Here is a 26,920-nt window from a genome sequence, read left to right as displayed (position 1 = left end):
ATATTCTGTATTCTAAACATTTATCAGATATATGATTTGCAAATATTTTCTCCCATTCTGTGGATTGTGTTTTCACTTTTTTTTTTTTTTTGGTGAGGAAGATTTGCCCTGAGCTGACATCTGTTGCCTGTCTTCCTCTTTTTTTTGCTTGAGGAAGGTTAGCCCTGAGCTAACATCTGTGCCAGTCTTCCTCTACTTTATATGTCGGACACCACCGCAGCATGGCTAGTGAGTGGAGTAGGTCTGTGCCCGGAAGTGGAGTGTGCAAAATTTTAACCACTCAGCCATGGAGCCAGGCCCTGTTTTCACTTTCTTGATGGTGTGCTTTGAAGCCCAAAAGTTTTAAATTTTGATGATATCCACTTTATTGTTTTTCTTTTACTGCTTGTGCAATTTGTGTCATATGCAAGACTCTATTGCCAAATCTAAGATCATGAAGATTTACACATACGTTTTCCTCTAAGAGTTTTATAATTTGGCTTTTATATTGAGGTCTTGATTCATTTTGAGTTGGTTTTTGTATATGGTATGATGTAAGGGTCCAACTTTATTCTTTTGTATATGGCTATCCAGTTGTCCCCGAACCACTTGTTGAAAAGACTATTCTTCCTTTACTGAATGGACACTCAATTCTGTTTCATTGATCTGTATGTCTGTCATCATGCCAGTACCACACTATCTTGATTACTGTTGTTTTGTAGTAAGTTTTGAAATTTGAAAGTGAGAGTTCTTGAATTTTGTTCTTTTTCAAGATTGTTGGACTATTCTCAGTTCTTTGCGTTTCCATATGGATTTTACTGTCAGCTTGTCATTCAACAGTGAAGCCTGCTGGGTTTCTGTTAGGGATTGCTTTGAATCTATAGATTCATTTGGGGAGTACTGCCATCTTAATAATAGTAAGTTTTCCAATTCACGAACATGAGATGTCTCTCCATTTATTTAGATCTTTAATTTCTTTCAACAATCTTTTGTAGTTTTTCGAGTGTAAGTTTTGCACTTCTTTTGTTAAATTTATTGCTAAGTAATTTATTCTTTTTGATGCTATTGCAAATGGAATTGTTTTCTTAATTTCATTTTCAGATTGTTAATTACAAGTGTAGAAACAGTTTATTTTTTTATATTATATCCTGTAACCTTGCTGAACTCATTTATTAGTTGTAAAAATTTTTTTGTGAATTTCTTAGGATTTCCTATATACAAGATCATATTATCTGCAAACAGAATTTCACTTACTTCTTCCTTTCTAATCTGGGTGCCTTTTATTTCATTTCATGACTATTTGCCCTGGCTGGATCCTCCAATACAATGTTGAATAAAAGTGGCAAGAGTGTGTATCTTTTTCTTATTCCCGGTCTTAGGTTTTGAGAAAGCATTCAGTCTTTGACCATTAAGTACAGTGTTAGCTGTGGGTTTTTCACAAATGCTCTTTATCAGGTTGAAGAAGTTCCTTTTTATTCGTAATTTGTTGAGTGTTTTTATCATGAAAGTGTGTTGAATTTTATCAAATGCTTTTTCTGCATCTATTGAGATGATTATGTGTTTCTAGTTCTATTGATATAGTGTATTCCCTTAATTGATTTCCACATGTTAAATCAGCCTAGCCTTACTAGGATGAATCCCTTTTGGTCGTAGTGTATAATTCTTCTTATATATTGCATGATTGGTTTGCTAGTATTTTGTTGAGAATTTTTGCATCTATATTCATAAGAGATATTGGTCTTCTTTTCTTGTGATGTCTTTGTCTGGTTTTTCTGTCAAGGTAGGACTGACCTCATAGAATAAGTTGGAAAGTGTTCCTTCCTTTTTGGGGAGAAGAGTTTGTGAACAATTGGTATTAATTCTTTAAATGTTTGGTAGAATTTACCCATGTGGTCAGCTGGGCCTGAATTTTTCTTTGTAGATAGTTTTTTTTAAATTTTTTGATTACCAATTCAATCTCTTATAGGTGCATTCAGATTTTCTATTTCTTCTTGAGCCACTTTAGGTAGTTTGTGTCTTTCTAGGAATTTTCCATTTCATCTAAGTTAAATTGTTCATAGTATTCATTCATAATTCTTTTCATTTCTGTAAGGTCAGTATGTCCCTCTTTCATTTTGATTCTAGTGATCAATCTAGCTTAAAGGTTTATCAATTTTGTTGATCTTTCCAAAGAACCATTTTTTGTTTTGTTGATTTTTGTCTATTTTTCTACTCTTCATTTCATTAATTTCCTCTCTAATCATCATTTTGGCCTTCCTCTTGCTGGCTTTAGGTTTAGTTTGCTCTTCTTTTTCCAATGTCTTAAGATGGAAGTTTAGTTTATTAACTTGAGATCTTTCTTGTTTTTTAATATAGGTGTTTATAGCTATAAATTTCCTTCTAAGCACTGTTCGGATGCATCCCATAAGTTTTGGTGTGTTGTGTCTTTATTTTCATTCATCTAGTATTTTCTGATTTCTCGTGTGATTTCTCCCATTGGTTATTTAGGTGTTGTTTAATTCTTACATGTTTGTGAATTCTCAGATTTCTTTCTGTGTTAATGGGTTCTGATTTCATTTGCTTATGATTGGAGAAGATAATTTATTAATAATTTCAATATTTTAATTTATTGAGATTTGTTTTATGACCTAACGTATGTTCTATCCTGGAGAATATTCCATCTGTACTTGGTGAGGTTGTATATTCTGCTGTTGCTGGGTGGAATGTTGTATAGATGTGTTAGATCCAGTTGTTTTATAGTTTTGTTCAAGTCTCCTATTTCCTTGTTAATCTTCTGTCTCGTTCTGTCCATTATTGAAAGTGAAATATTGAAGTCTCCAACTGTTACTGTTCAATTGTCTGTTTCCTCCTTCATTTCTGTAAGTTTTTGCTTCATGTATTTTGGTATTATGTTATTAGGTGCATGTATATTTATAATTGTCATGCATCTCTGCCAGAGTGACCCTTTTATCATTAGGAAATGTCCCTCTTTATCTCTAGTAACATTTTTTATTTTAGTCTATTTTGTCTGATATTAATATAGCCACTCCTACTTTCTTGTGGTTGCTGTTTGCATGATATATCTTTCTCCATTCTTTTACTTTCAGTCTATTTATATCTTTGAATCTAAAGCAACTCTTGTAGACAGCATAGTTGTTGGATCTTGTTTTTTATTTCAGTCTGACAATCTCTGTGTTTTGATATGATTATTTAATCCACTCGTTTAATGTTATTATTGACAGTTGGATTTATGTCTACCATTTTTTAATATTCCGTATGTCTCCTGTCTTTGTTCTCCTATTCTTCTTTTACTGCTTTCTTTTGCACAAGTGACCATGTAACATTTAAATTTCTTTCATGATATTTTCACAATATTTTTTTGAGTTATTTCCTTAGTAATTGTGCCAGAACTTACCATCTATCTTATCAGAATCTGCTTCAGATTTATACTGTCTTAATTCTAATGAAATATAGAAACATTGCTAACGTCTACTTTCGATTTCTATGGTTGAAGTCTATTCATTGCATTCTTTATTTTTGTTTAAGTTGTTTGTCTTTATTTTTGAGGTATTGGTGGCCTGTTTGATATAGCTATAAAAATAATCTAGAAATAATTTTTTTTTTACAGTTAGAATCAAGAATAGAGGAACTTAATAAAGAAGTTAAAGCTTCCAAAGATAAACTAGTAGCTCAAGACATTGCAGCTAAAAATGCAATTCAGCAATTACACAAAGAGATGGCCCAGCGGATGGAACAGGTATTTTTCAAGTTATTATCATTATTAACTTTCTGATGACTCTTTCTCGTTTATTAACATAAACTAACCCTATTAGACAATTTTGGAATATTAGGAATATTAGGAATAAGTAATTTTATATAAAAATTAACTTTTTTTAAAAATGCTAAAGCAATACATAAATACATGCTAACTACAAGAAAATATTTAATAAATTAAGGAAGTGTATAGAATAAACAAAGTCCTCCTTCATCTATGCTTCTCCCTTCCTGCCCCCAATCCCTTTATATCCCATTCCTTGTTCCATAGCTAATTATTCATATTTTGGTTATGTATCTTGCCACAGATGTATATATGTCACACATGCTTATGTGTATCTATTCATATACGTTTTTCCCCTACTTGATTGGAATCTTACTGTACATCTTTTTTTTTTTGTAACCTGCTTTATTTCTCTACTTAATATACCTTGGTAATCTTTTTGAGTCGGTATATATGTTTTTCAAACGAGGTCATTTTAAACAATGCTTTTGTATGATTATTATTGCCTGAACTCCTTAAGGATGAGATCTTAGTCATCTTCATTTCTGTATCCATAACACCCAGCACAGTGCCTAACAGTTGGTCCTCACAGTGAATTGAAACAGAGAGGGTTAACTGACTGCTTACAGTGTGAGTGAGATGGATCCAGTCGTTTTACCCTGAAGCTGCTACCGTAGGTGGCTTTCAGGAAGAACTTTAGGAAACAGATTGTCTTCAACCTTTATTCTGTTATTCTTTATAATATACTGACCTTTGGTGTTAGAAATGTGTTATGTATTTAAAACTCATACTATCATTTCTCGAACTTTTTGTACTAATTGGAGGGAAATATAGAGGATAAGACCTTAAGAAGTTGTTAGTTTTAGTGGACCCAAGCATAACTTCATTAGAATCACCTAGTAAGCTTTCTTAATTTTTTTGATGAGGAAGATTGGCCCCAAGCTAACATCTGTTGCCAATCCTCCTCTTTTTGCTTGAGGAAGATTGTTGCTGAGCTAATGTCTGTGCCCATCTTGCTCTACTTTATATATGGGAGGCCGTCGCAGCGTGGCTTGATGAGTGGTGTGTAGGTCTGTGCCCAGGATCCGAACCTTCGAACCCCAGGCCGCCAAAGCAGAGCGTGCGAACTTAACCACTATGCCACGGGGCTGGCCCCCTAGTGAGCTTTTTTCAAAAAATATTCTCTGGAGGGCCAGCCCCGTGGCTTAGTGGTTAAGTGCACGTACTCTGCTACTGGCGGCCCGGGTTCGGATCCCGGGCTCTCACCGACGCACCGCTTCTCCGGCCATGCTGAGGCCGCGTCCCCATACAACAACTAGAAGGATGTGCAACTATGACATACAACTATCTACTGGGGCTTTGGGGAAAAAAAGGAGGAGGATTGGCAATAGATGTTAGCTCAGAGCCAGTCTTCCTCAGCAAAAAGAGGAGGATTAGCATGGATGTTAGCTCAGGGCTGATCTTCCTCACAAAAAAAAAAAAATTCTTTGGAGATTATATTTTAAAATAAAAACAAAGAGTAACATGCACGATAACAATTCAAACAATAAAAAATAAGTCTTCTTCCAAACCTTTTCTCTCGTTTGCCTCTTCCCAGAGTCAACCACTGATGCCAGTTTCCTGTGTATCCTTCCCAAAATGTTTGTTGCATAGACAGGCATTTATATATTCCCTTTCTTCCCCCATTCCCCTTTTTTTAACAAATGACATCATATTACACTCACTATGGTGTATCTGTTTCCTCCCTAATGATGAAGAGTGGAGGGGAGGTTAATAATGGTAGCTAACGTGAGTTTTAGCTATGTGCCAGCCCATGTTCAAACACTGGACAAGCATTAACTTATTTAATATTCACAACAACCCTAAGAGATGGCTATTATTAAGTAGATTTTGGAGACTGTTCCATTTAATTCTTTATAGATCTGCTTCATTCCTTTATTCCCCTAACTTTTCCTCTCAACTTTTTAGTTTGAGAATTTTCAGGCCTCTAGAAAAGGTAAAAGAATAATAAAATGAACACTTGTTTACCCTTTACCTAGAGTCACCAAACCTGGTAAGTTTTATTTAGAAATAGATTCCCAGCATGAGTGTGCATGTGTTCATGCACACAAACACATACACTCCCCAATTTAATTTTCCAGCTTGAGGTTTCTTCATTTCTCAGACCAAATAGGTAGAATGAATTTGAACCTCACACTTACAGGAGGGTGGGGTTATGTTATAAATTCTCTGGGACTTTATAACATGTCCCACTCCTGCCCCTGTGGCCTGGTACTGCTAAATGAAGGTTTCAGCCCTTCCTGCTTCCTCTTAGATTTTTTGGCCCTGGGGATTTCTCTGACTTTCTCTTGAGCTCAACTGTACATTAAAAGGATGTTTGTTGTATTTCATCTAAAATTTTTGGTGTTTTGAATGGGGAGGGTTAATCTGCAAGCAGAACTTCTTAGATGTTATCTTAATTTTTAGCTGATTGTTGAATGCTATCAACATTCTTATTCATGCTTTATCTTCATCCACGTCAATGATGAACATCTTAAACTGGTCAAATCCAAAGACTTTTACTGGCTTGTCTTTCTTTATCTATACCATAAATGGACTGACTTTCTATAGAAGCTTAAATAGTAGTCACTATATTATCTTGTTTAATATTCCCAACAATCCTCTGAAGGAGTTGCTGCCGTTTTCTGAGGTGGGACATAGAAATGTGAACTTTTAGCACCCAGGTTATTCCTTTGCAACTGACCCACAGATGACTGAGTAACAGGACATTCTGGTGCAGAGTCCCTGCTGCCGTCAAGAGCCTCATAATATTTTACTTCTATTGTAGTTGTCTTTTTTCTGGTTTTTCTGCTTATCTCTCAACTTCAATGAAGCTTTCATGCTGCCACCAGTTATCTTACTAAAACACACATTTAATAAAAGGTTCTGATTTATAAATCTTTTTTTTGGCTTCCCATTGCCTATAGGATAAAAGTCTCAAATCATTAGCGTTACAAGAGAAGCCCTTTTTCCTTTCAGGATCTAATCTCTACCTCTCTTTCTGTTTTATAACTACGTGCTACCCACTCCAACCAACACACCAAATTTAAACCTTACCAAATGACTCGATATCCTCTAAGTATATCATACTATTTTATACTTTTAGGCATTTGCACATGATAATCACTCTAACCTTGAATTTCTTTCCTTGACTAACCCCTTGTCTTCTATTGAATCCTACTTAACCTTCAATGTCTAGCTCAAGTATAGCACCTCATTCAAGTAAAGCATCTTTCACTGTTAATGCCAGCTCTTCCCAGGGTATGTTAGTATTTTTGTGTTTTCAAAGAACTTTGTACACTCATTCACTAGAAATTACATTGTATTATATGTTTGTTTATATGTTGTTCTTACTAGGTAGTGAGCTCTTCCAGAACAGAAGCCACAAGTTATTCTTCTTTGTGTTCTCAAAAGCTCATACAATATCTGACCGTTAAGTTGTCATGAAACCAGACTTCTTTTAAAGTTGACATTAGCATTAATTGACTTCTTCTAAGTACAGTTATTCAGTTATCTAAAAGTCTAGCTAATTCCATTAGCCAATTCCAGCACAGTTTTCTCAAGCATATTGTCCACAAGCATATTGTCAAATCCTCAGAGATCTCTGATATCCCTATTCCAATATTTTCCTTAGTTTTTCTTGAAAATTAGTAGGCTGTTTCAGTGGGGGGAAAAATCCCAATTGGACGACTAAAAAAAAGTACTTATATGTATATGTATAGTATTCTGAGTGTTTACTAGGTGTACTTATCACCTGTACCAGAACTTCATGAAACTTTGTCATTAAAACAAAGCTGCTATCCTTCATTAGAGCATAGGAGCTTTTCCTACAGTATACCGTCTTCAATTCAGTTACAGTATCAGTTGGCGTTTACCACTAGACATCATTGAAAGTCCCTGAAGTTTAAGATTCTATCCTCTATAAAAGAAATATGTACTCTATCATATTTGCAAACTGTGAATCTACTTAAATGAAAGGCTATCTGTAGAAGTTTTCATTGTATGAAATTTCAGAATATAGAGTACTAGCTTATAGTAATGGAGAGTTATTTTTTTAGGAGGATTGGCCCTGCGCTAACATCTGTTGCCAATCTTCCTCTTTCTTTTTTTTTTTTTTCCCTCCCCAAAGCCCCAGTACATAGTTGTGTATCATAGTTGTAGAGTTTCAGCTCTTCTGTGTGGGACTCTGCCTCAGCATGGCTTGGTGAGCAGTGAGTAGGACCGTGCCCAGGATCTGAACCAGCAAAACCTCCGGCCACCGAAGTGGAATGAGCAAACTTAACCGCTACGCCATGTGGCTGGCCCCAGTAATAGAGAATTTTAAATGAGTATATAGATGTCACACTTAATCCAATTAGGTATTTCTCATTAAGTGCGAAATACTTTAAGAAGCTTTTCTTATATAGGAAATCAAATGATCATTAATTAGCACATTGTTACTCTTTTTGAGTGAGCTAAGATTATAGATTTTAGAAATTGTCATCCATACAGTCAGCGTCCTGGCAGAAAACAGAAACTGGTGATTTGAGGAGAATTTAATAAAAAGACTCTTTACTCAAAGGTATGGGCAAGATTTAGGGAGCCCAGCAAGGGAAAATGCAGGATTCTGGGTCTGCTGGAGAAGACATTATCACTCTTTGGGCTAAAGGAATAAGGAGAAGACACAGGTAGTGCAACCCAGGGAAGGTAGTTGTATAGAGAGGGCACCTGACAGGAGCAGGGGGCTTCAGCCAACCTGTGGTGACTCTCGAGGAGCCAGATCCCACTCTCTGCACGCCCCCATCTTCTGCCTAGTGACCCCTGTTGGCTGAACCCAACTGGAAGTATGAGGGTAAGGAAGTTTGTTGATCTAGTCCCTGAGGGTCACTTCCTGGAGCACGGGGTAGGATAGGAAAAGTGGAAAAGTGGATCTGGAGGAGTAAACAGAAAAGAGCAGCCATACCAGCCAGCCAATAGTTTTGAATTTTTCCTTTCGTTTTAAAATTTCATGACAAGGCCAGCCCCGTGGCTTAGCGGTTAAGTGCGCGTGCTCTGCCGCTGGCGGCCTGGGTTCAGATCTCGGGCACACGCCGACACACCGCTTCTCCGGCCATGCTGAGGCCGCGTCCCACATACAGCAACTAGAAGAAGGTGCAACTATGACATACAACTATCTGCTGGGGCTTTGGGGGGAAAAAAATAAATAAATAAAATTATTAAAAAAAAAAAATAAAATTTCATGACATAGGTACTGGGAATGTTATGCAAAAACCAAAAGATACCTTGGTAATATTATACAAAAATATTATTTATTTTGATTTGAGAAAATGTTTTTTATTAATACTAGATATTTTTTCAAAGGCCAACAAGAAATGTGAAGAGGCACGCCAGGAAAAAGAAGCAATGGTAATGAAGTATGTAAGAGGTGAGAAGGAATCTTTAGACCTTCGAAAGGAAAAAGAGACGCTTGAGAGAAAACTTAGAGATGCAAATAAAGAATCTGAGAAAAACACTAACAAAATTAAGCAGCTTTCTCAGGAGAAAGGACGGTTGCACCAGCTGTACGAAACAAAGGTATAACTTGTGCTCTTGTACCTCATTGGAACGTTGTTCTCTTTGCTTTTCCTTATTTAAGCAAGTAATCATAACTTAACATGGTTAAACCACTATTAGACATAAAGTTGTTTTTATTAGTTTGCCTTCTGAGAACGTGAATGCTTTAGTAATTCCAGTATCTCCTTACCTGTCTGCAAAAAGTGTTTGCTGAGAAAAGATGAGATATTGACACGTTATTTGTTAGATAACTCTATCTTGATAGATTTTTTTTAAGAACTTTCTTTTAAAATTTTTGTTGAAGAAAATGAGTTTGTGCCTCAAGGGAAGATTTTATTTTGGTAGGATATATGCATAGTAGTATCAAAATAGGAATAGTTTTTGAGCCAAAAGTATAATTTGACCAGAATCTTAATATAACACTTATTCATCATAGAACAGAATTTATATTTTTCTTGCAAAAAAACATACTCTTCTTAGATGCTGTCCAAGGAGATTTAATTACTGAGCTGTTTTAGGTTCAGAGCCCTTGCTGTTAACTAGCAGCCTCATGGCATGGTCTTGTTTCCAGTGGATTATCATTTCTTGGTGATGAATGTTAGTTTTTATTAACTTTTAGTTCAGGAATGTTGTCATTGTTCTCAGGAATTCTGGCAAAACCAATTTAATTCACATTTTACCTTAATGTCAGCCAGTTGAGAAGAATCATAAAGGTATGCTTGTACTCGCAACCTATCTAGCTGATTAAAATATATATATGTTAATCACCTTACGTCTTACGTCTGTTAATTGGATTTAGTGGTTTACTGCCCTCTTTATGATTTGAGCTTTAAATCAGTTTTTTGGCTTTTAAGCCATAATGTGCCAGCCCCTGAATTATAGTGTTATTGCATTATTTTGAGGAGGTATAAAAGGTACACTAATTGCTTGATTGTTTAAATGAAAAATATGACCTAGTGATGTTATTTTAGGAAGGTGAAACTACTAGACTCGTCAGAGAGATAGAAAAATTAAAGGAAGATATCAGCTCTCACATCATTAAAGTAAAATGGGCACAAAACAAATTAAAAGCAGAAGTGGATTCACACAAGGTGAGTACTGTAAAGCAATGGAAAAATTATTAGAATCAGTTTTAAGGGCAAATGCAGTAATAGTTAATGAGGCGCAAAACTTAATTTAGTGACTTCTTTAGGATAGCTTGGGCCTGAATATTGGTGATTGTAAAAAGATATTTCTTTGCATAATTTACATATTAAATTGGATAGAATGTTAAATTTTATTATTCATTGTTTACAACCCCCAAACTGACTTTGTTCTTTAAGCATTTTTTGGTATGCTATATTTTATATTAAACGTTGTCAGAAATTCAAGGAGAAGAGGAGAATCTGTAGGATATCAAAATTGAAAGTAAACTCTGGAAATTTTTTAAATGATCAGTAATGCTTAGATTCTTACAATCAAGAAATATAAATTCTTGTTTGAATATAAATGTAATATAAAGATTTTAAGAATAAATTTCCTTCTCTGTTTATTATGAATATAAATCCATTGGTATTGTGCCTAATGAATGTCATTTTATCAAAAGATTAATATAATGAAAAGTGATTATAAAGACTGGTACCTGATGCCATAATTTGCAGCACTGCCTGAACTGGTATGAGAGGTAGTAAAAATCTGAAGATAATAGGATGTGAGTGAAGAATAACTCTGAAATGTGGCTTAAATGGAAGAGCAGTGTTATGGAAAGAAGAATTTCCAAGTTTTCAAAAAGAGGCGTAATGATACTGTTTGAAACTAATCATGAGTTATCTCATTAAATAATTCTAGTCAGTAGGACTGTTAATAACGTTTGGATATTTGTATATAATATTATCAAAGTCAAGTGTAAGGAGACTTGTCTGTGTTGACAGTGGTCAAAGATAGGTTAGAGGATGGTGGGTTTCCCTCAAGTTCTGAGCTAACTACTGATCAGCGCATGAGTGTTGGGAAACTACAGAGGCAGAGAAAGAACTACCAGAAAGGAGCAGGGGCAGCAATCCCTGGACCTCAAACAGGGCTACTACAAACCGTTTCAAGTTTTCCCTTTACTTTGGGTTCCAGGATGGGGAATTAAAATGCCAAATCCTGTGGCATGGTAATGATTTCTAAACTACCTGAGTTGCCTCAAGTTCTGAGCATAATACCCGGTCACATCTAATGTCTGTGGCACTTTCCTTGTCCTCGTCTATGGTCCTAAGAGACAGGGTCCTAAAACCTATTGGAACACTATCATTAAGGAGTAAAAGGCCAGTTAGGTCTTCTGTGTTCTGAGCCATATGTGTTCAAAGAATGGGTGATAACAGATTTAATGGCAGCTTTGCAGTCAGATGAGACCAGATACTTTGTAAGTAGGTTTAAGGCTGACGTGATAAGGTTACATGGTGTAGATTGCTAGGAAATGAAAATGTCAAGCATATTGACCTGGTATGTGAAAATTAGAAATTTACCAGTTCTTTTTAAAAGCACTTATTAACCAGCCAGCATTTTACTAGTTCTCCATCTGTGCACAGCACTGTATTAAACAATATGGAGGATATAAAAGCCATAGAAGACACAGTAATTGCTTTCAAAGAGTGTCTGGGATGGGATCCTGGTTACCTGTTGTACATATTTACCTATTGGATGTGAGAGGGAGTCTCTGCATCAAACGAGAGAAGATTTAATCACGATCTGGGCAGTGTAGGCCAGCTCTTGAGATGTGGACAAGAGCCAGGACTCGTAGTCAGGCTTTCTCCAGGCACCCTTTCCAATTTCTAGTCCCTGCCCACCAAGTCTTAGGTATTAATACTGGAGTCCTGGAGGTTACTGGATTCATTGTGATCATTAGCTTCTGATCAGACCTCCAGGGCATATAACCTGAACTTAAGTCTTAGACTAGGTAGACTGGATACCCTGATCATCAATGGAATCAGCAGTAGGGTCAAACAATAGAAACCACTTATTTGTTCCCTTCCCTAAACTCCCTTAGAGGTTAAACTGAAATGTGTTTTTAACACCTAGCCTCTAAAAACAAAAGCCTTTTGAGTGTAGTGAATAAAGAAGAAGGACTTTCCCCCAGTGTACCTCACTTACCCAGTTGCCACCTATTTACCTGGTCTCAGGATAGGACAATCTCACTGGAGCATAGATATGGCTGGCAACAGATGTGGCAGTAGAACTTTGTAGACCGTGGTGTGACTGTGCTGGGTGCTGCCAGATATTTTTGCTTCAGAGCAAACTAGAACACTGGAGTCTTAGGTATTAAGGCAACATCCAGACCAGCAGGATGTAATAGACTGTAATAGACTGCATACCTAATGCGTCACCAGGGGTCGGTATATTTTATGTATTCCCTCAACAAGACTGCCGCTTCCTATGCTCTTCTCCCAAGGTTACATGTTGTCAGTGATAGCCTCATTCTTAAATGGTTTGTTTACTCATAAGGCCCACTAATTAGAAGCTAAGGCTCACTTTTAATTAGCTTTGCTTTTATCTCCCTTAGTAAAACTATATTCTATGTTGTGTTCTATAACTCTTCTGTGCTATAAGTATATTCTATTGCATTATGGAGTAACAGCATCCAGATTTACCCTCCTACCTTAAAAAACTAAAATATATATATATATGAAACAAGGTTTTTAGATTTGGGACAATACAGACAGAATAGGACAGTCATCTCTGAGAGGAGGGAAACAAGCAAGATGTAATACCTGGAAAGTTTCCAAGTTACAGCAAAAGAAAAGGAACCCAAACAGAGTCTAGCAGTCTCCCTGAATTGAGGAGACAGAATTTGAAGTATGGGGAACAAGGCAGAGTATCAGAGAGGAGAAAGATATGGAGATCCGTGGTATGTTCCCCTCAATTCTTTAGCTCACTGCTAATCAGTATATGTGTGTGAGAAAACTACAGAGGTGGAGAAAGAACTATCAGAAAGGGATAGGGACAACAATTCCTAGAGCTCTAGGAACAGTTCATGTTTCCACCAGCCAAGAGAAAACCCTCTTAACACACAAGGCATCAGATGGTCCTTAGAAGGGTGTTGCTTTAGCAGTGGGGTCTAATTAGCCATAGAATAAAGTCTGTTATGGACCCACCTAACAAAGCTTTAAACGAAAGCCTTGAAGCAAATTATTTCAAATAACTTAAGTATGTCCGAGAACAAAGCCCTAGACTATTTAAATGAGTATGAAAATCTCCAGGATCTAAAAGCATAAAATTCATAATGTCTGGTATCCAATAAAAAATGACCAGACATGCAAAGAAGCAGGAAAGTATAGCCTATAATGAGAAGAAAAGAATCAGTCAATAGAAACAAAGCCACAAATTATATAGATGATAGAATTCGTAGACAAGGATGTTAAAACAGCTATTATTAATATACTCCATATATTCAGAAATATAAATAAAGCATGAGTATGTTAAGGAGAGACGTGGAAGATTTGAAAAAGGCCAAATTGATATAATGTCTGAGATTAAAAATACATTGGATTGGGCCGGCCCCGTGGCTTAGCGGTTAAGTGCACGTGCTCCGCTGCTGGCGGCCCGGGTTCGGATCCGGGGTGCGCACCGATGCACCGCTTCTCCGGCCATGCTGAGGCCGTGTCCCACATACAGCAACTAGAAGGATGTGCAGCTATGACATACAACTATCTAATGGGGCTTTGGGGGAAAAAATAAAAAAATACATTGGATGGAATTAACAGAAGATTAGACACTGCAGAAGACAAGATTAGTGAATTTGAAAAACATGAAACTTGAGAAACATATATGAAAATATAGCCGTAGAAAACTATGTACTAGTGACTCCCAGATTTATAACTTCTACCCAGATTTCCAGATTCATATATTGAAGTGGCTACTTGACATCTGACATCTTGGATGACTTACAGGCATCTTCAACTTAACATGTCTAAAATTGAGTGGATAATGTGCCCATTCCCTCCATCACTTCCCCATCTCAATAAATGGCAGTCCATCCTTATAGTTGCTCAGGTTAAAAGCCTTAGATTTATCCTTGAGTTATCTCAGTCACATTTTCCAGTTCCTTAGCAAATCTTGCTCACTTCTTTCAAGTCTTTACCATCTATCACCTTCTCAGAGACTTTCCCTGACTACCCTCTCTAAACTTTCAACACCTCCCCCCAAACTTTCTCATGTCCTTACTTTATTTTTATTCTTTAGCACTTGTGACTATCTAATATAATTTTTTTACTTACGTATTTTACTTACTATCTATCTCCGTTACTAGAATGTCAGCTCTATAAGAGTAGAGATTTTGTCTGTTTTCTCACACTACTATTTCCCCAGAGCATAGAACAGTGCTGGGTACATAGTAGGTTCTCAATGAATACTGAATGAATCAATGAATGAAGCATAGTCAGTACCTTAACCAAAACACATTTAATATGATTCTCACTTTTCTTTAATTCAATTATTTATTTATTCAATAAATATTTATTTGGCACATAGGCATCTCTCAATTGCTGTTTTTTGAGTGAATGGAGTACCTACGATGTGCTAACTCTGTGTTAGTTATCGATGATATAAGACAGAAAAAAGCCAGAAAAAAGTGTCTGTCTCTCTCTCCTCTCATCGAGCTAATAGTCTAATGTTTAAAAAACCAATATTTGAAAAAGTCTCCAAATGTTTATATTTTAAAAGTGATACCTATTAATACAAGTCAAATTATTATTAAAAGACTAGCAATTGAAAGTATATAACTAAATACTTAATTGTATGGTAGATTTATCCAAAAACAAAATGACATATAAGAAGCAGTATGTGAAGGATAGATGCAGTTTAGATGGTTCAAGAGATGAAGGGAAAGGCATTCCATGTGGAGGAACAACAAGAAAAAAGCAAAAAAGGGAAATGAGTATTCAGTGTTTGGGAAGACCAACATAACTAGAGCAGAAAGTTTATGTTATGTATTCGTTCATTAATTCCACAAATATTACTTGAACAGTTAATATGTGGCAATTACTGAGCTAGCTGCTGTCCAGAAGCTGTATCCTCAACAGGGGAAACACATAAGCTACAGTACAGTGTATCTGTACTGTATGTACAGTGTATCTGTACATCTAGGGATGCCCTGGATTCAATCTAAGGGAAAGCAGAATAGCAGCATCTGCCCCTTTCTGAAGGGAAGCTACTAGGAGGAGATGATACCTAAACTCTCATAGTAGCTAAAACCATGGGACTGGATGGATACTCTGAAGGAGAATTTTGGAGAAAGAGCTGCAGGGCAGGGCTGTATCTTGGAAAATTGCCACAGGAAGTAGAAAGCCAGTCAAGGAGATGGAGAAGGCAGCAACGAAGAGGGAAAAAACAGGAGTATATTGTCTTGTAATGGAAACAGAGGACGGATATTCAAAGTCAGGAGTGGTCAGAACGGGAGCAGGTAAGTCAAGAATAAGAAACAAGAAAAAGTAATTGAATTTGATGAGAGAGTGTCCCTGCAAACATTCAGAATTGCTGTTTTAGGAGTGGTTAGGTACAGAAACCAAATTGCAGCATGAATCTATTAAAAAGCAGTTTTGCATAGATACCATGGACATTAACCAAAGAATTGTCTTTCATGTGTGTGTCCAAATAACTTTGCTCTGCTTATCTTATCAGGTTAGTGTCTTCTAGTGATTTGCTGAAAACTATCAAATTTAACTTTATGTAATGTCTATCAGTTAACTGCATAGGACACTTTAGTTTTTTGTCAGAAGCGTAAAATGTTATTACTAGAATAATATCAAATCCCTCAGTGGCAGTGCTAAGACAAGAACTTTCCCTACTCTCTGGTCATTGTTCTTACCAGCCGTCAAATCAGTGTGCCCAACCTTGTCGCTGTGTTTTTGTCAATGCAGGAAACCAAAGATAAGCTCAAAGAAACAACAACAAAGTTAACCCAAGCAAAGGAAGAAGCAGATCAGATACGAAAAAATTGTCAGGATATGATAAAAACATACCAGGTATGCTTAACTTTTCAGGTAGATTAGTAACAAATTACGCTAAATATCTATACTACTCTTGTTTTGTTAAATTTTTGTATCTGCAACATTTGAAGTGTGGAATGTGTTTGGTAGGGCATTGAAATAAAATACAGGTTATTTCCTATGTTAAAGTACTTGCAGCTTCAGTAGAGATCTTATGAGAGAAGTTTTTAGCAAAATAAAAATACTAGAAAATGTCAGAAGAATGAAGAGTACAAGAAAATGTATAATTTAAAAAAGAGGGCCTGGCCCCGTGGTCAAGTGGTTAAAGTTCCACGTTCTCCACTTTGGCGACTCAGGTTCGCAGGTTCGGATCCTGGGCGTGGACCTACACAACTCACCAGCCGTGCTGTGGCGGTGTCCCACAAACAAAAAAAATGGAGAAAGATTGGCACAGATGTTAGCTCAGGGCTAATCTGCCTCAAGCCAAAAAAAGAGGAGGATTGGCAATGGACGTTGGCTCAGGGCTAATCTTCCTCAGGGAAAAAAAATAGAAACTACTCTGTATTATGTTACATGTCTTAATATGCTGTTCTTGTTCATGCAAAATTGACGTATTTAAAGTCTTTCAATGTAGTCATCATTTTTAGATAACTTAAGCTATATATTTCACTATTAGTAAACTTAATTGCAAAAGCCTTCTTCACTTTTCTAAGTATAAAACTTTAAAAATTGTCATACTTGTTAAATTTCTTTTCCATTAGGAGTCAGAAGAAATTAAATCAAATGAGCTTGATGCCAAGCTTCGAGTTACAAAAGGAGAACTTGAAAAACAAATGCAAGAAAAATCGGACCAGCTAGAGGTGAGTTTTGCTTTTTGCATACTCTAGACTGTGTAATAAATACAGAAGGAGGGAAATCACAAGTGCTTATTGTCATCCACTTTTAAGGCCTTTTGGAAAGAGCAGGCAACAAATTTTAGATCTGGTTTAGTACATAATGATTTGTAGTTTCTTTTAAACTTTTTAAAAGATGCATCATGCCAAAATAAAGGAACTAGAAGATCTGAAGAGGACATTTAAGGAGGGCATGGATGAGCTCCGGACACTGAGAACAAAGGTAATTAAATCTTCAGTCATGACTCCAGAAGAAGGGTAAATATCTTTAATTTTGGAGTCATTCTGATTTTTAAAATGTTGGCGAAAGGATATTTATATAGAATTTTTCCAAAATAAAAGAACTCAGAGTAGAATATCAGTTCCTCAGCACAAAATTGACTCTTTTGTTGAAATGAAAGTGTCTTCCACTTCAGTCCCTTTGAAGTGTTTGCCAAACGTTCCTGTTCCACAGCACATTTGCTGTATCTGTGACTTCTCCTCGGGCCTCTGATCTAAAAGCAGTCTCATCAGCAAATTAATTGGAAAGATAGATAGACTTTAAAACTGTGAGTGTCAGAAAATAATAGAAAGACTTTCTTTATATTTCTCCTGGATATATTTAATAGTCTTGTGTACAGTTTTAATTTCTAATAATCACTTAAATCCTTTCCAGTGTTTATAGACTTTATCATAAGTTAGGATCCCTTTTAATATGAATGTGAAATATATTATAATTGTATATCATTCATTTATTTAGCAATAGGCTTTTAAGTAACCACCTTGAATTTGCGATCACTTAATAATTTTCAAAGTGTCTGTCATGTATCCTTCTATTTGTTCTCCCTGCCAGTCCTTTGAGGTGGGTAGGGAAGGTATTTCCTCTTTCAGGAAATGGAGAGTCAGCAAAAATAAAGTGACAAGCTAAAACTCCCGTGACTAAATCATGAGGAATCTGAGACTGAAACCCAGGACTGTTAACTTCCCTTATATTTTCTTCACGTTAGTTAATACTGCTTCAGAATTCAGCCTACATTATTAATATGTAACCACTGTCTGAAATAGTTAATAAGGGGCAGGAAGATATTGTTTGTAGTTGAACTTGGTTATGATTATTTGACAGGTGAAATGTCTAGAAGATGAACGATTAAGAACAGAAGATGAATTATCGAAATATAAGGAAATTATTAATCGCCAAAAAGCTGAAATTCAGAATTTATTGGACAAAGTGAAAATTGTGGATCAGATACAGGAGCAGCATCAGAGGTATAAAATGAGCAATTTCTGTTTGTGCTAATCCACAGGCTTTTTAATTCTGTCTCAGGTTTCTGTTTTTAAATGCAATTATTGCATTAAACAAGAATAATTTTACAATTTTACTGGCTAAAATATTTTTAATTCTTATCTTCATTTGAACTTTTTTGAATTATCTTTGAAGTTCTCATCATGGCTTCTAAAAATCAAAGTTTATATTCCCTAAACATTGGCAGTAGCATTTTATAAGACAGAATGGATTTTAGTTTCTTCATCCATTCCTTAGCTTTCAAGTTCTGTTACTTATGCACCATACTTACATTTTCTTCTAAAAGGTGGCTATGTCTCGGTATCTGTATCTTTGCATCTATGTAGCTTGAGGTCAGGAGCTGACATTATTGCTTGGCTTCTTATAAAACTATTTAGCTAAATTCTACTCATGACATGACCTGGTAGAGCCTGGATTCAGGTTGAATCCAAATATCTTCTTTTTCATACCCTACTGATACCCAAGCTGCTTAGTGTTGCTAAAGAAATCCTCACCATCATCCATCCATGCTGCTATAAATTCATGGTTAGCAACCTCAACTGGGAATGTTAATGCACCTCTAATCCTACCGTATGTCCTTAGTCAGAGACTTGTCCTCTATCTTCTTAGGATCTATTCCAAACCTTACTGCTTGCCTCACACTTAACGGTCTTCCCCCTCACGTTGCTGTTTACTCTTGACAGGCAATTACCTCTTACTTCACAGAAAAAATGGGAGCTGTTAGGTGACTCTTCTCTCAATCTCTTGCTCTCAGTCCTATGAACTTGCCTGCATCTGCAGCCATTCTTCCTTCTTTTCCTCCTGTTCTGATAGAAATGTTCCTGTTCCTCTCTGAATCGAACTGTTCTCTCTACCTCTGCTGTGGATCCCATGCTCTTCTGCCTTCTCAAGGTCTTGCTTGTTTATTCTTGATTATTCCTTCCTTATCCTGTATCTCTTACCTCTCTTTCTACTGATTTTTTTTCTTTCTCCATTTAAATATTATTATATCTTAAAAATGTCAAAACTCCTATGACCTTCCCGTACCTTTCTCCTTTCCTTCGCTACCAAATGTCTTGATAGAATCATCTGTGCTCCTCCTCCGCTTCTTCATTTCCTTTGCTCTCCTGTTTCTCTCCACTTCATTCTAGCTTCTACCCCAACATTCCATGAAAAACTGCTAATGTCTCCTTAAGTCTGGTAGACACTTCTCAGACTAAGCCTTGCTTGAATTTTCAGTACTATCACCACTGAGTCCATTATCTTGGTGTGCTCTGTTCCTTTGGCTTTATTTCTTCCTGCTCTACTGGTGTTTCTCCCTACTTCCTGGCCACTCTTTCTCAGTCTCCTTGGCAGCCTTCTCTTTCTGTCATAAAACTCTCTTTTGTTCTTATTTTATTGTACCCCTTGGTGATCCTAACCATTCCTATAGTATGCTGCAGGACCTTCACATCATTACCTTCAGCCCTTTTTGCTGCGCTCCAGACACACGAGTATCAAAGACACTTCAGACTGTAACGTGTCTAAATGGATTCATCTATTCTGCATACACGTGCTGTTCTGATGTTCCTGAAAAGAGTGATGAGTGTAGCATCCACATGATTCTCCTGGGCATCATCCTGGGCTCTTCTCTCCTTCCCCTCACACATATAACCAGTCACAAAGTATTGTTGATGCTAACTCTTTAATGTCTTTCAAGTCCATTTACTTTTCATATCCCCACTGGTGCTGTGTTGTCCAAGGCATTATCAACTTTCATCTGGAAATCTGCCACAGCTTCTAAACTGGTTTTTGCTGATTTCCCTTTTAATCCATTTCCCACACTGTGATTAGCATAATCTTTTTAAAAAGGAAGTCTCAAAACCTTTCAGTGATTTCCCATATCTCAAGGATTGTCTAGTGAGGTCAGATGCCTTAAACATGGCTTGAAAGATCATTAGTAACCTTGCTTCTCCCTCTGTGCCTTCTCTTCTTTCACTTTTTGTGTTTCAGCAATAGTTGATTAACAAATGTTGATTGATTGTCTTCTATGTGCCAAACCTTGTGTTAAGTGCTAGGGATACAGTGCAGTCCTTATCCTCATCAATATTGAACATCTGTTTGTTAGAACCAACAAGAAGGCATTCTCTTGTTCCCTTCCCAGCTTTAGCACATACTGTTTCCTCTGCCGGGAACATATTTTGTTCTCCCACTCACTCACTCTTTTCCTTTAGGTCAGGAGTTAGCAAACTATGGCCCACGAGCCAAATGCAGCCCACTGTCTCTTTTTATAAATAAAATTTTTTTGGAACACAGCCACACTCTTTCCTTTATGTATTATCTATGGCTGCTTTCACACTATGGTGGCAGAGTTGAACAAAGGCCATATGCCCCAGAAGCCTAAATTGTTTACTATCTGGGTCTTTTACAGGAAAAGTTTGCTCACCCCTACTGTGAGTATTAGTTGAAGCATCGCTTACACTGGGTTAGGTGACCCGCTCTGTACTTTCATCATCAAAAATGTTGTATCCTGCTCATATAATTTCCCTACTTGACTAAAAGCTCTTTGAAAGCAGGGGCCATGTCTGTCTTGCTCACTTATATTCCCGGCTCTTAGTTCCTAGCATATATTAGGCATTCATAAAAATCCAAATAAATATTTGGATGTATGAATAAAAGTACCTTTATAAAGCATTTCATTCAATGAAAATTCCCAAACCATTAATTTAATGTCTTTTAATAGTTTAATTTTTTTCTTAAATATAAACTTTGTTTTTTAGAGGTAAACAAGAAATTGAAAATTTGAAGGAAGAAGTGGAAAGTCTTAATTCTTTGATTAATGACCTACAAAAAGACATCGAAGGCAGTAGGAAAAGAGAATCTGAGCTACTACTCTTTACAGAAAAGCTCACTAGTAAGAATGCACAACTTCAATCTGAATCCAATTCTTTGCAGTCACAGTTTGATAAACTTTCCTGTAGTGAAAGTCAGTTACAAAGCCAATGTGAACAAATGAAACAGACAAATATTAATTTGGTAAGTATAAATGTACATTTGACTTTTAGAGCAACATAGCAAGAAGCACAAATTAAATTTCCCTAGTGGTAGTTGATTGAAGCTCTTTTTTTTTTATTGACACTGACTTTCTGGTAATTTCAAATGCTGTGAGAAATACCAGTTTTTCCTTTCAATTTATGTAATTTATAATAAAATTTCTCCCTACAGTGGTTATGAAGTAGTGTTTCACATTTGAAGATAAGAAAACCAGGGTTTTTGTCATTCCTAACTGGAATTACTATATATTTTTTTAAAGTACTTTAAATTTCTATATTTTTATAGTTTAAAAATGGTTTAGTATTTCCACGTTATAAGAGTGTCTTCAAGTTACACTTGAAAGTTACACTCAAAACTAATTTGAGACTTTAGTCCAAAAAATACAGAGATCCTGTATCGCATGTTGTTTTGCATGCATAGAATGGCAAATGCATTAATATATCCCCCTGCATTACTAGATGAGGAATTTGAAGAGCTCAGTAAACAAAACCTGGTAAGGAGTGATGATAGAACAATCTACTATCACAGACCTTGTATTTTTAAGGTTTTGAACTGTGCGCAATAATGGAAACAAACAGTTATTAAAATTGGTGTTTTTTATTTTATCTTATTTAATATTTAGGAAAGTAGATTGTTGAAAGAGGAAGAACTGCGAAAAGAGGAAGTCCAGGCCCTGCAAGCTGAACTCACTTGTAGACAGACAGAAGTTAAAGCACTGAGTACCCAGGTTGAAGAATTAAAAGATGAACTAGTAACTCAGAGACGTAAACACGCCTCTAGTGTCAAGGATCTTACCAAACAACTTCAGCAAGGTATAAAATTCTTCCACCCGTAGACCTCGCATGTTTTTGTTTCTTTTGAGCATTAAGGATTTATAGAAAAAAATAAATTTTACATCAGGGTCTACCACATTGATGAGAGCTGTATGTTCTTATTAATGTGTTGGTGTTTGTAAACCAAATTGCTGAATTTCTTGTAGTTCCATGAGTAGTCTATAGCATCTTCTATGCTAAAGGACATTTATTGACAGAACCACAAAATGTAAGAATTGGGAAAGTACCTTAGGGCAGTACTGTCTAAACTTTTTTGATCACATACTTCTATCAGTAAAAACTATTTAAGCATTTGTTCTCCAATTTATGTATATTTATTTATAAATTTTAAACATGTATTACTCTTATGTACATTAGAAAAACGTGAAAAATAGAAATTTTAAAAGATCAGATTAAATATAAGTATAAATAGAAGTTCTAATATTTTCTCCCTATAAATGTTTATCACTTGTTTTGTGCAGCATCTAGGGTACCTGTACCCCACCTTGTAGACCTCTAGCTTAGAGATCTTTAAACCCTAACCCTTCACCTGATAGGAAACTGAGACCCAGAAAGGTTATAAATTACCCAAACACAATGATTAGTAGCTAGAACTGGAACCCAGATTTCTTTCATTTAAAAATTTATACAATTATTGGGAGTCTGTGGTATGTTTTTGGATACAAAGATAAATAAGATATGTATTCTGACTTCTTGTCTCTACCCCCACTGCTTTATTTGTATCAAAATAGGGTAAAATGTAGTAGTAAGGTAAAAGAAATTTAGCATTTACTTAATAGGAATATATTGAGATGTTTACCATAAGAATTCAGTTTGTTTTTATCGATGTAATTGAAGGGAAATTTCTGGTACTGTATAGAGATCTGCTCAATCTTTCAGGACTCCACAAGTTATGTTCACTGTGCCTAATTGATGCCAGTATCAGTTGTTATCATAATGTTTCTTCTATATCTTTTGTATTTGACCTGCACATTTCTAGATGTCATTTTTTTTTTTTAAAGATTTTATTTATTTATTTTTTCCCCCCAAAGCCCCAGTAGATAGTTGTATGTCATAGCTGCACATCCTTCCAGTTGCTGTATGTGGGACGCGGCCCCAGCATGGCTGGAGAAGCGGTGCGCGCCCGGGATCCGAACCTGGGCTGCCAGCAGCAGAGCGCATGCACTTAACCGCTAAGCCACGGGGCCGGCCCTCTAGATGTCATTTTTATGAGTGACACCTACAGTTCTCCTGTCTAAAATATGGATTCAAGAAATTTGTTTATGCCATTTTGGCCTAAGTGATTTTAGCAATTAAAATCAGAGACACTGGGGGCAAATGGTTGTGATCATTGTCACAAGTAATCCATTTATTTTCCCTATAGCACGAAGAAAATTAGATCAGGTTGAGAACGGAGGCTATGATAAAGAAGTCAGCAGCATGGGAAGTCGTTCTAGTTCATCAGGTAAAAAAACTAATGGTTTCAGTTGTTATTCAGTGATTGATTTTAAAAAGAAATAGCATTGTTTGTTTTAAAACCTATCGATATGCTTTTCTTTCATTTTGAATTATGAAAAGGGGTAGTTGTACATAATTATATTGTAAAAAATATTTTCTGTTAAATGTTTACGTTCTGATCATTACCCAGGGTTTCAAGTTTGTCATGGGTTCTGTATCATTTTTTCCCTACCTCCTTTTTTCTTACCTGCTGCTGCTTTATCCTGTGCAACAGTTTCCTCTTCCATTTTTTATTTCAGATTTGTATCCATCCGTATAGAGAGATTTAGTGTAGTATGGTCTCTCTTTTTCTTTTACTTTTATGTTACTTTTAACACCTGAGAACTAATGAAATGGTCATCATTATATGTCAGATTTTTTATGTATATGTGTGTATGTATTTTTAATCTTTTAGCTTTTCTCATGGTAAATATGCCTATGGTCTAAAGTGAAAATGAATCGAGTCTATAAAATGATGATTAATAGCATTGTGAAAATAATAATTAGGGAGATATCAGTGTATTTATCATTTTTGGAATGCCATGAACCATGCTAAACGCTTTAAACATATCATTTACTCTGCCAAACAGTCATGTGAGGTAAGTGTTATAGTTCCCATTTTACAGATCAGGAAACTAAGATTCAGAGTGGTTCCATGACTTACTCAAAATCCACAGCGACAGAACTCGCAGACTCTGGAGTCCTTGCATGCCACTACACTACACTGCCTCCCAGGAGTTGAACATTAGGGGGAAAACATCGTCAACTGTTATAATACTGAGAAAATTGTGTAGTAGAAAGAAATGGGTTTGAAATTATACATAAGTATTTAAGTCCCAGCTCTGCCATTTATTAGTGTGTGACCTTGGATAAGATATATTACTTGTCTTAAATCTACAAAATGGGGTTGAAAAAAACCATACCTTTGTAGGGTAAAGAGGATCAGAAATTCTCAACTGATGTTGGTAAAAATAATAGCTAACATTTACTTATTGCTTACTATATGCATTGTTCTAAGCACTTCACATATATTAACTCATTTAAATAAGGACAACAATCCTATGAGGTAAATAATATTACCATTTTAAGATGAAGCGATAAAGGCACAGAGAGTTAAGTAACTTGCCCAAAGTCCCACAGCTAGAAAGAGGAAGAGTGGGATTTAAACCTAGGGAGACTGGCTTCAGAGCTTACCCCACTGGCTGTATTCTGTTTTCTCTCTCTGTCTGTGTCTGTCTATCTGTCTCTATCTCTCGGTTTAATTTTGGTTCTCACTTCAGACTTATTATTCTGACTTTTTCTTGAGTTTCTTGTTTCTCTATTGCCACTTCCTCATCCTGTTCATGAGAGACATAACAGACCCTTTTGGTATTTCTACCATGAGTGTATTCAGAAATAAGAACTCATTCCAGGTGTGACTTGTGTTGTGTTCTGTGCCCAACTCCGTGAGATTGCATATTTGAACATGATGCTAGAAGAAATAATATGTGAGGTTAGAGATGACTGTAGACTATGTACAATATCGAAACTGATTTTTTCATCTTCAGGGTCCCTTAATGCTCGAAGCAGTGCAGAAGATCGATCTCCAGAAAATACTGGGTCGTCAGCTGTGGATAACTTTCCAGAAGTAGACAAGGCCATGTTGATTGAGAGGATAGTAAGGCTGCAAAAAGCACATGCTCGGAAAAATGAAAAGATAGAATTTATGGAGGATCACATCAAACAGTTGGTGGAAGAAATTAGGAAAAAAACAAAGTATGTATTATTATGGTAATGTAATCTGTGTTTGAAATACCATTATTTGTATGGTAAAGTTACTGTTTTCAAAATTAATCATATCAAGAGCCTATGTTTCAAAAAATAATTCTTAATTATAGTCATTCAGTTCCCAGTCTTTTGTTGATCACTTATTATGTTCTAGGTTTTGGGAATAGAGAGGCTAAGGAAAACACAAGTCTTTCCTTTAAGGTGATATAAGTTTAGTAGACATTAATTTTTTTAAGATACTAAAATAACTTTGGACTTAAAAAAAGATAGTGCTACTTAGCTTTTTATTTTCATGACAGTGGTTCTAAGAGATACATGTGGTTGTGGATTATCTTTCCTGTTGGGTAGGACATAGTGGGGTAATTTATTGGGCACCTACTCAGTACAAGGCACTGTGCTGGTGACCTAAGAATATCTCACTGATTTCTTACAACTGCTCAGGGAGAGAATGAGTTCTCAGTTTAGCAGATAAGTTAACGGGGGCTTAGGTCAAATTATGAAATGTTCCAGAGTTGCCACTCATCCTGTAAGTGAAGACCGAGAGCTGGAGATCCAAACCCAGCTCTGACTGACTCCAGAGCCTGTGCCGTGCCAAATTCTTCTCACAAATACCATATTCAGTTAATATTCAGTTAAGAGGTTTTTTTTTTTCATATTACAGGTCTTTACGCATAACTTTTTTTTTTTTTTTTAATTTTTGATGAGGAAGATTGGCCCTGAACTAACATCTGTTGCCAGTCTTCCTCTACTTTATATAAGGGACGTCGCCACAGCGTGGCTTGATGAGCGGTGTGTAGGTCCGCACCCAGGATCCGAACCTGCAAACCCTGGGCCACCGAAGCAGAGCATGCAAGCTTAACCACTACACCTCCAGCCCAGCCCCACACCCATGACTTTTTAATTTTTATTTTGAAATAATTTTAGACTTATAGAAAAGTTTGCCTATGACTTTTTTTTTTTAAATAGTTTTATTTATTTATTTATTTATTTTTTGTGAGGAAGATCAGCCCTGAGGTAACATCCATGCTAATCCTCCTCTTTTTGCTGAGGAAGACCGGCTCTGAGCTAACGTCTATTGCCAATCCTCCTCCCTTTTTTTTCCCCCAAAGCTGCAGTAGATAGTTGTATGTCATAGTGGCACATCCTTCTAGTTGCTGTATGTGGGCCGTGGCCTCAGCATGGCTGGAGAAGCGGTAGGTCGGTGCGTGCCCGGGATCCGAACCCGGGCCGCCAGGAGCGGAGCGCGCGCACTTAACCGCTAAGCCACAGGGCCGGCCCTGCCTATGACTTTTAAAAGAAAAAGAGTAAAATACAGTTCTACATTTAATAATAGGAAAATAGAAAATATTAACTGAAGTCGGAGCAATAAAGAAATTTCCCAAATGTTTTGAATAAAGTAAGAAGGA

General features: G+C 36.3%; 1 protein-coding gene across 3 annotated transcripts in view; it reads left to right on the top strand.

The window, feature by feature from the left end:
• Positions 1-26,920, top strand: part of CCDC186 (coiled-coil domain containing 186) — a 49,824-nt gene that overhangs the window by 17,534 nt on the left and 5,370 nt on the right. For all 3 annotated transcript variants that reach the window (XM_058544044.1, XM_058544045.1, XM_058544043.1), the window contains 11 exons: positions 3,587-3,715; positions 9,116-9,328; positions 10,279-10,398; positions 16,183-16,287; positions 17,013-17,111; positions 17,281-17,367; positions 18,247-18,389; positions 21,165-21,420; positions 22,061-22,250; positions 23,635-23,715; positions 25,295-25,502. In XM_058544044.1, the coding sequence (XP_058400027.1) occupies positions 3,587-3,715; positions 9,116-9,328; positions 10,279-10,398; positions 16,183-16,287; positions 17,013-17,111; positions 17,281-17,367; positions 18,247-18,389; positions 21,165-21,420; positions 22,061-22,250; positions 23,635-23,715; positions 25,295-25,502 (1,631 nt within the window). The remainder of the gene's footprint in view (positions 1-3,586; positions 3,716-9,115; positions 9,329-10,278; positions 10,399-16,182; positions 16,288-17,012; positions 17,112-17,280; positions 17,368-18,246; positions 18,390-21,164; positions 21,421-22,060; positions 22,251-23,634; positions 23,716-25,294; positions 25,503-26,920) is intronic.

Source organism: Diceros bicornis, chromosome 6 (genome assembly GCF_020826845.1).
Source record: "Diceros bicornis minor isolate mBicDic1 chromosome 6, mDicBic1.mat.cur, whole genome shotgun sequence".
Taxonomy (NCBI): Eukaryota; Metazoa; Chordata; class Mammalia; order Perissodactyla; family Rhinocerotidae; genus Diceros; species Diceros bicornis.
Note: the sequence above shows the minus strand (reverse complement) of the source record. Positions and strands in the feature narration are given on the sequence as shown.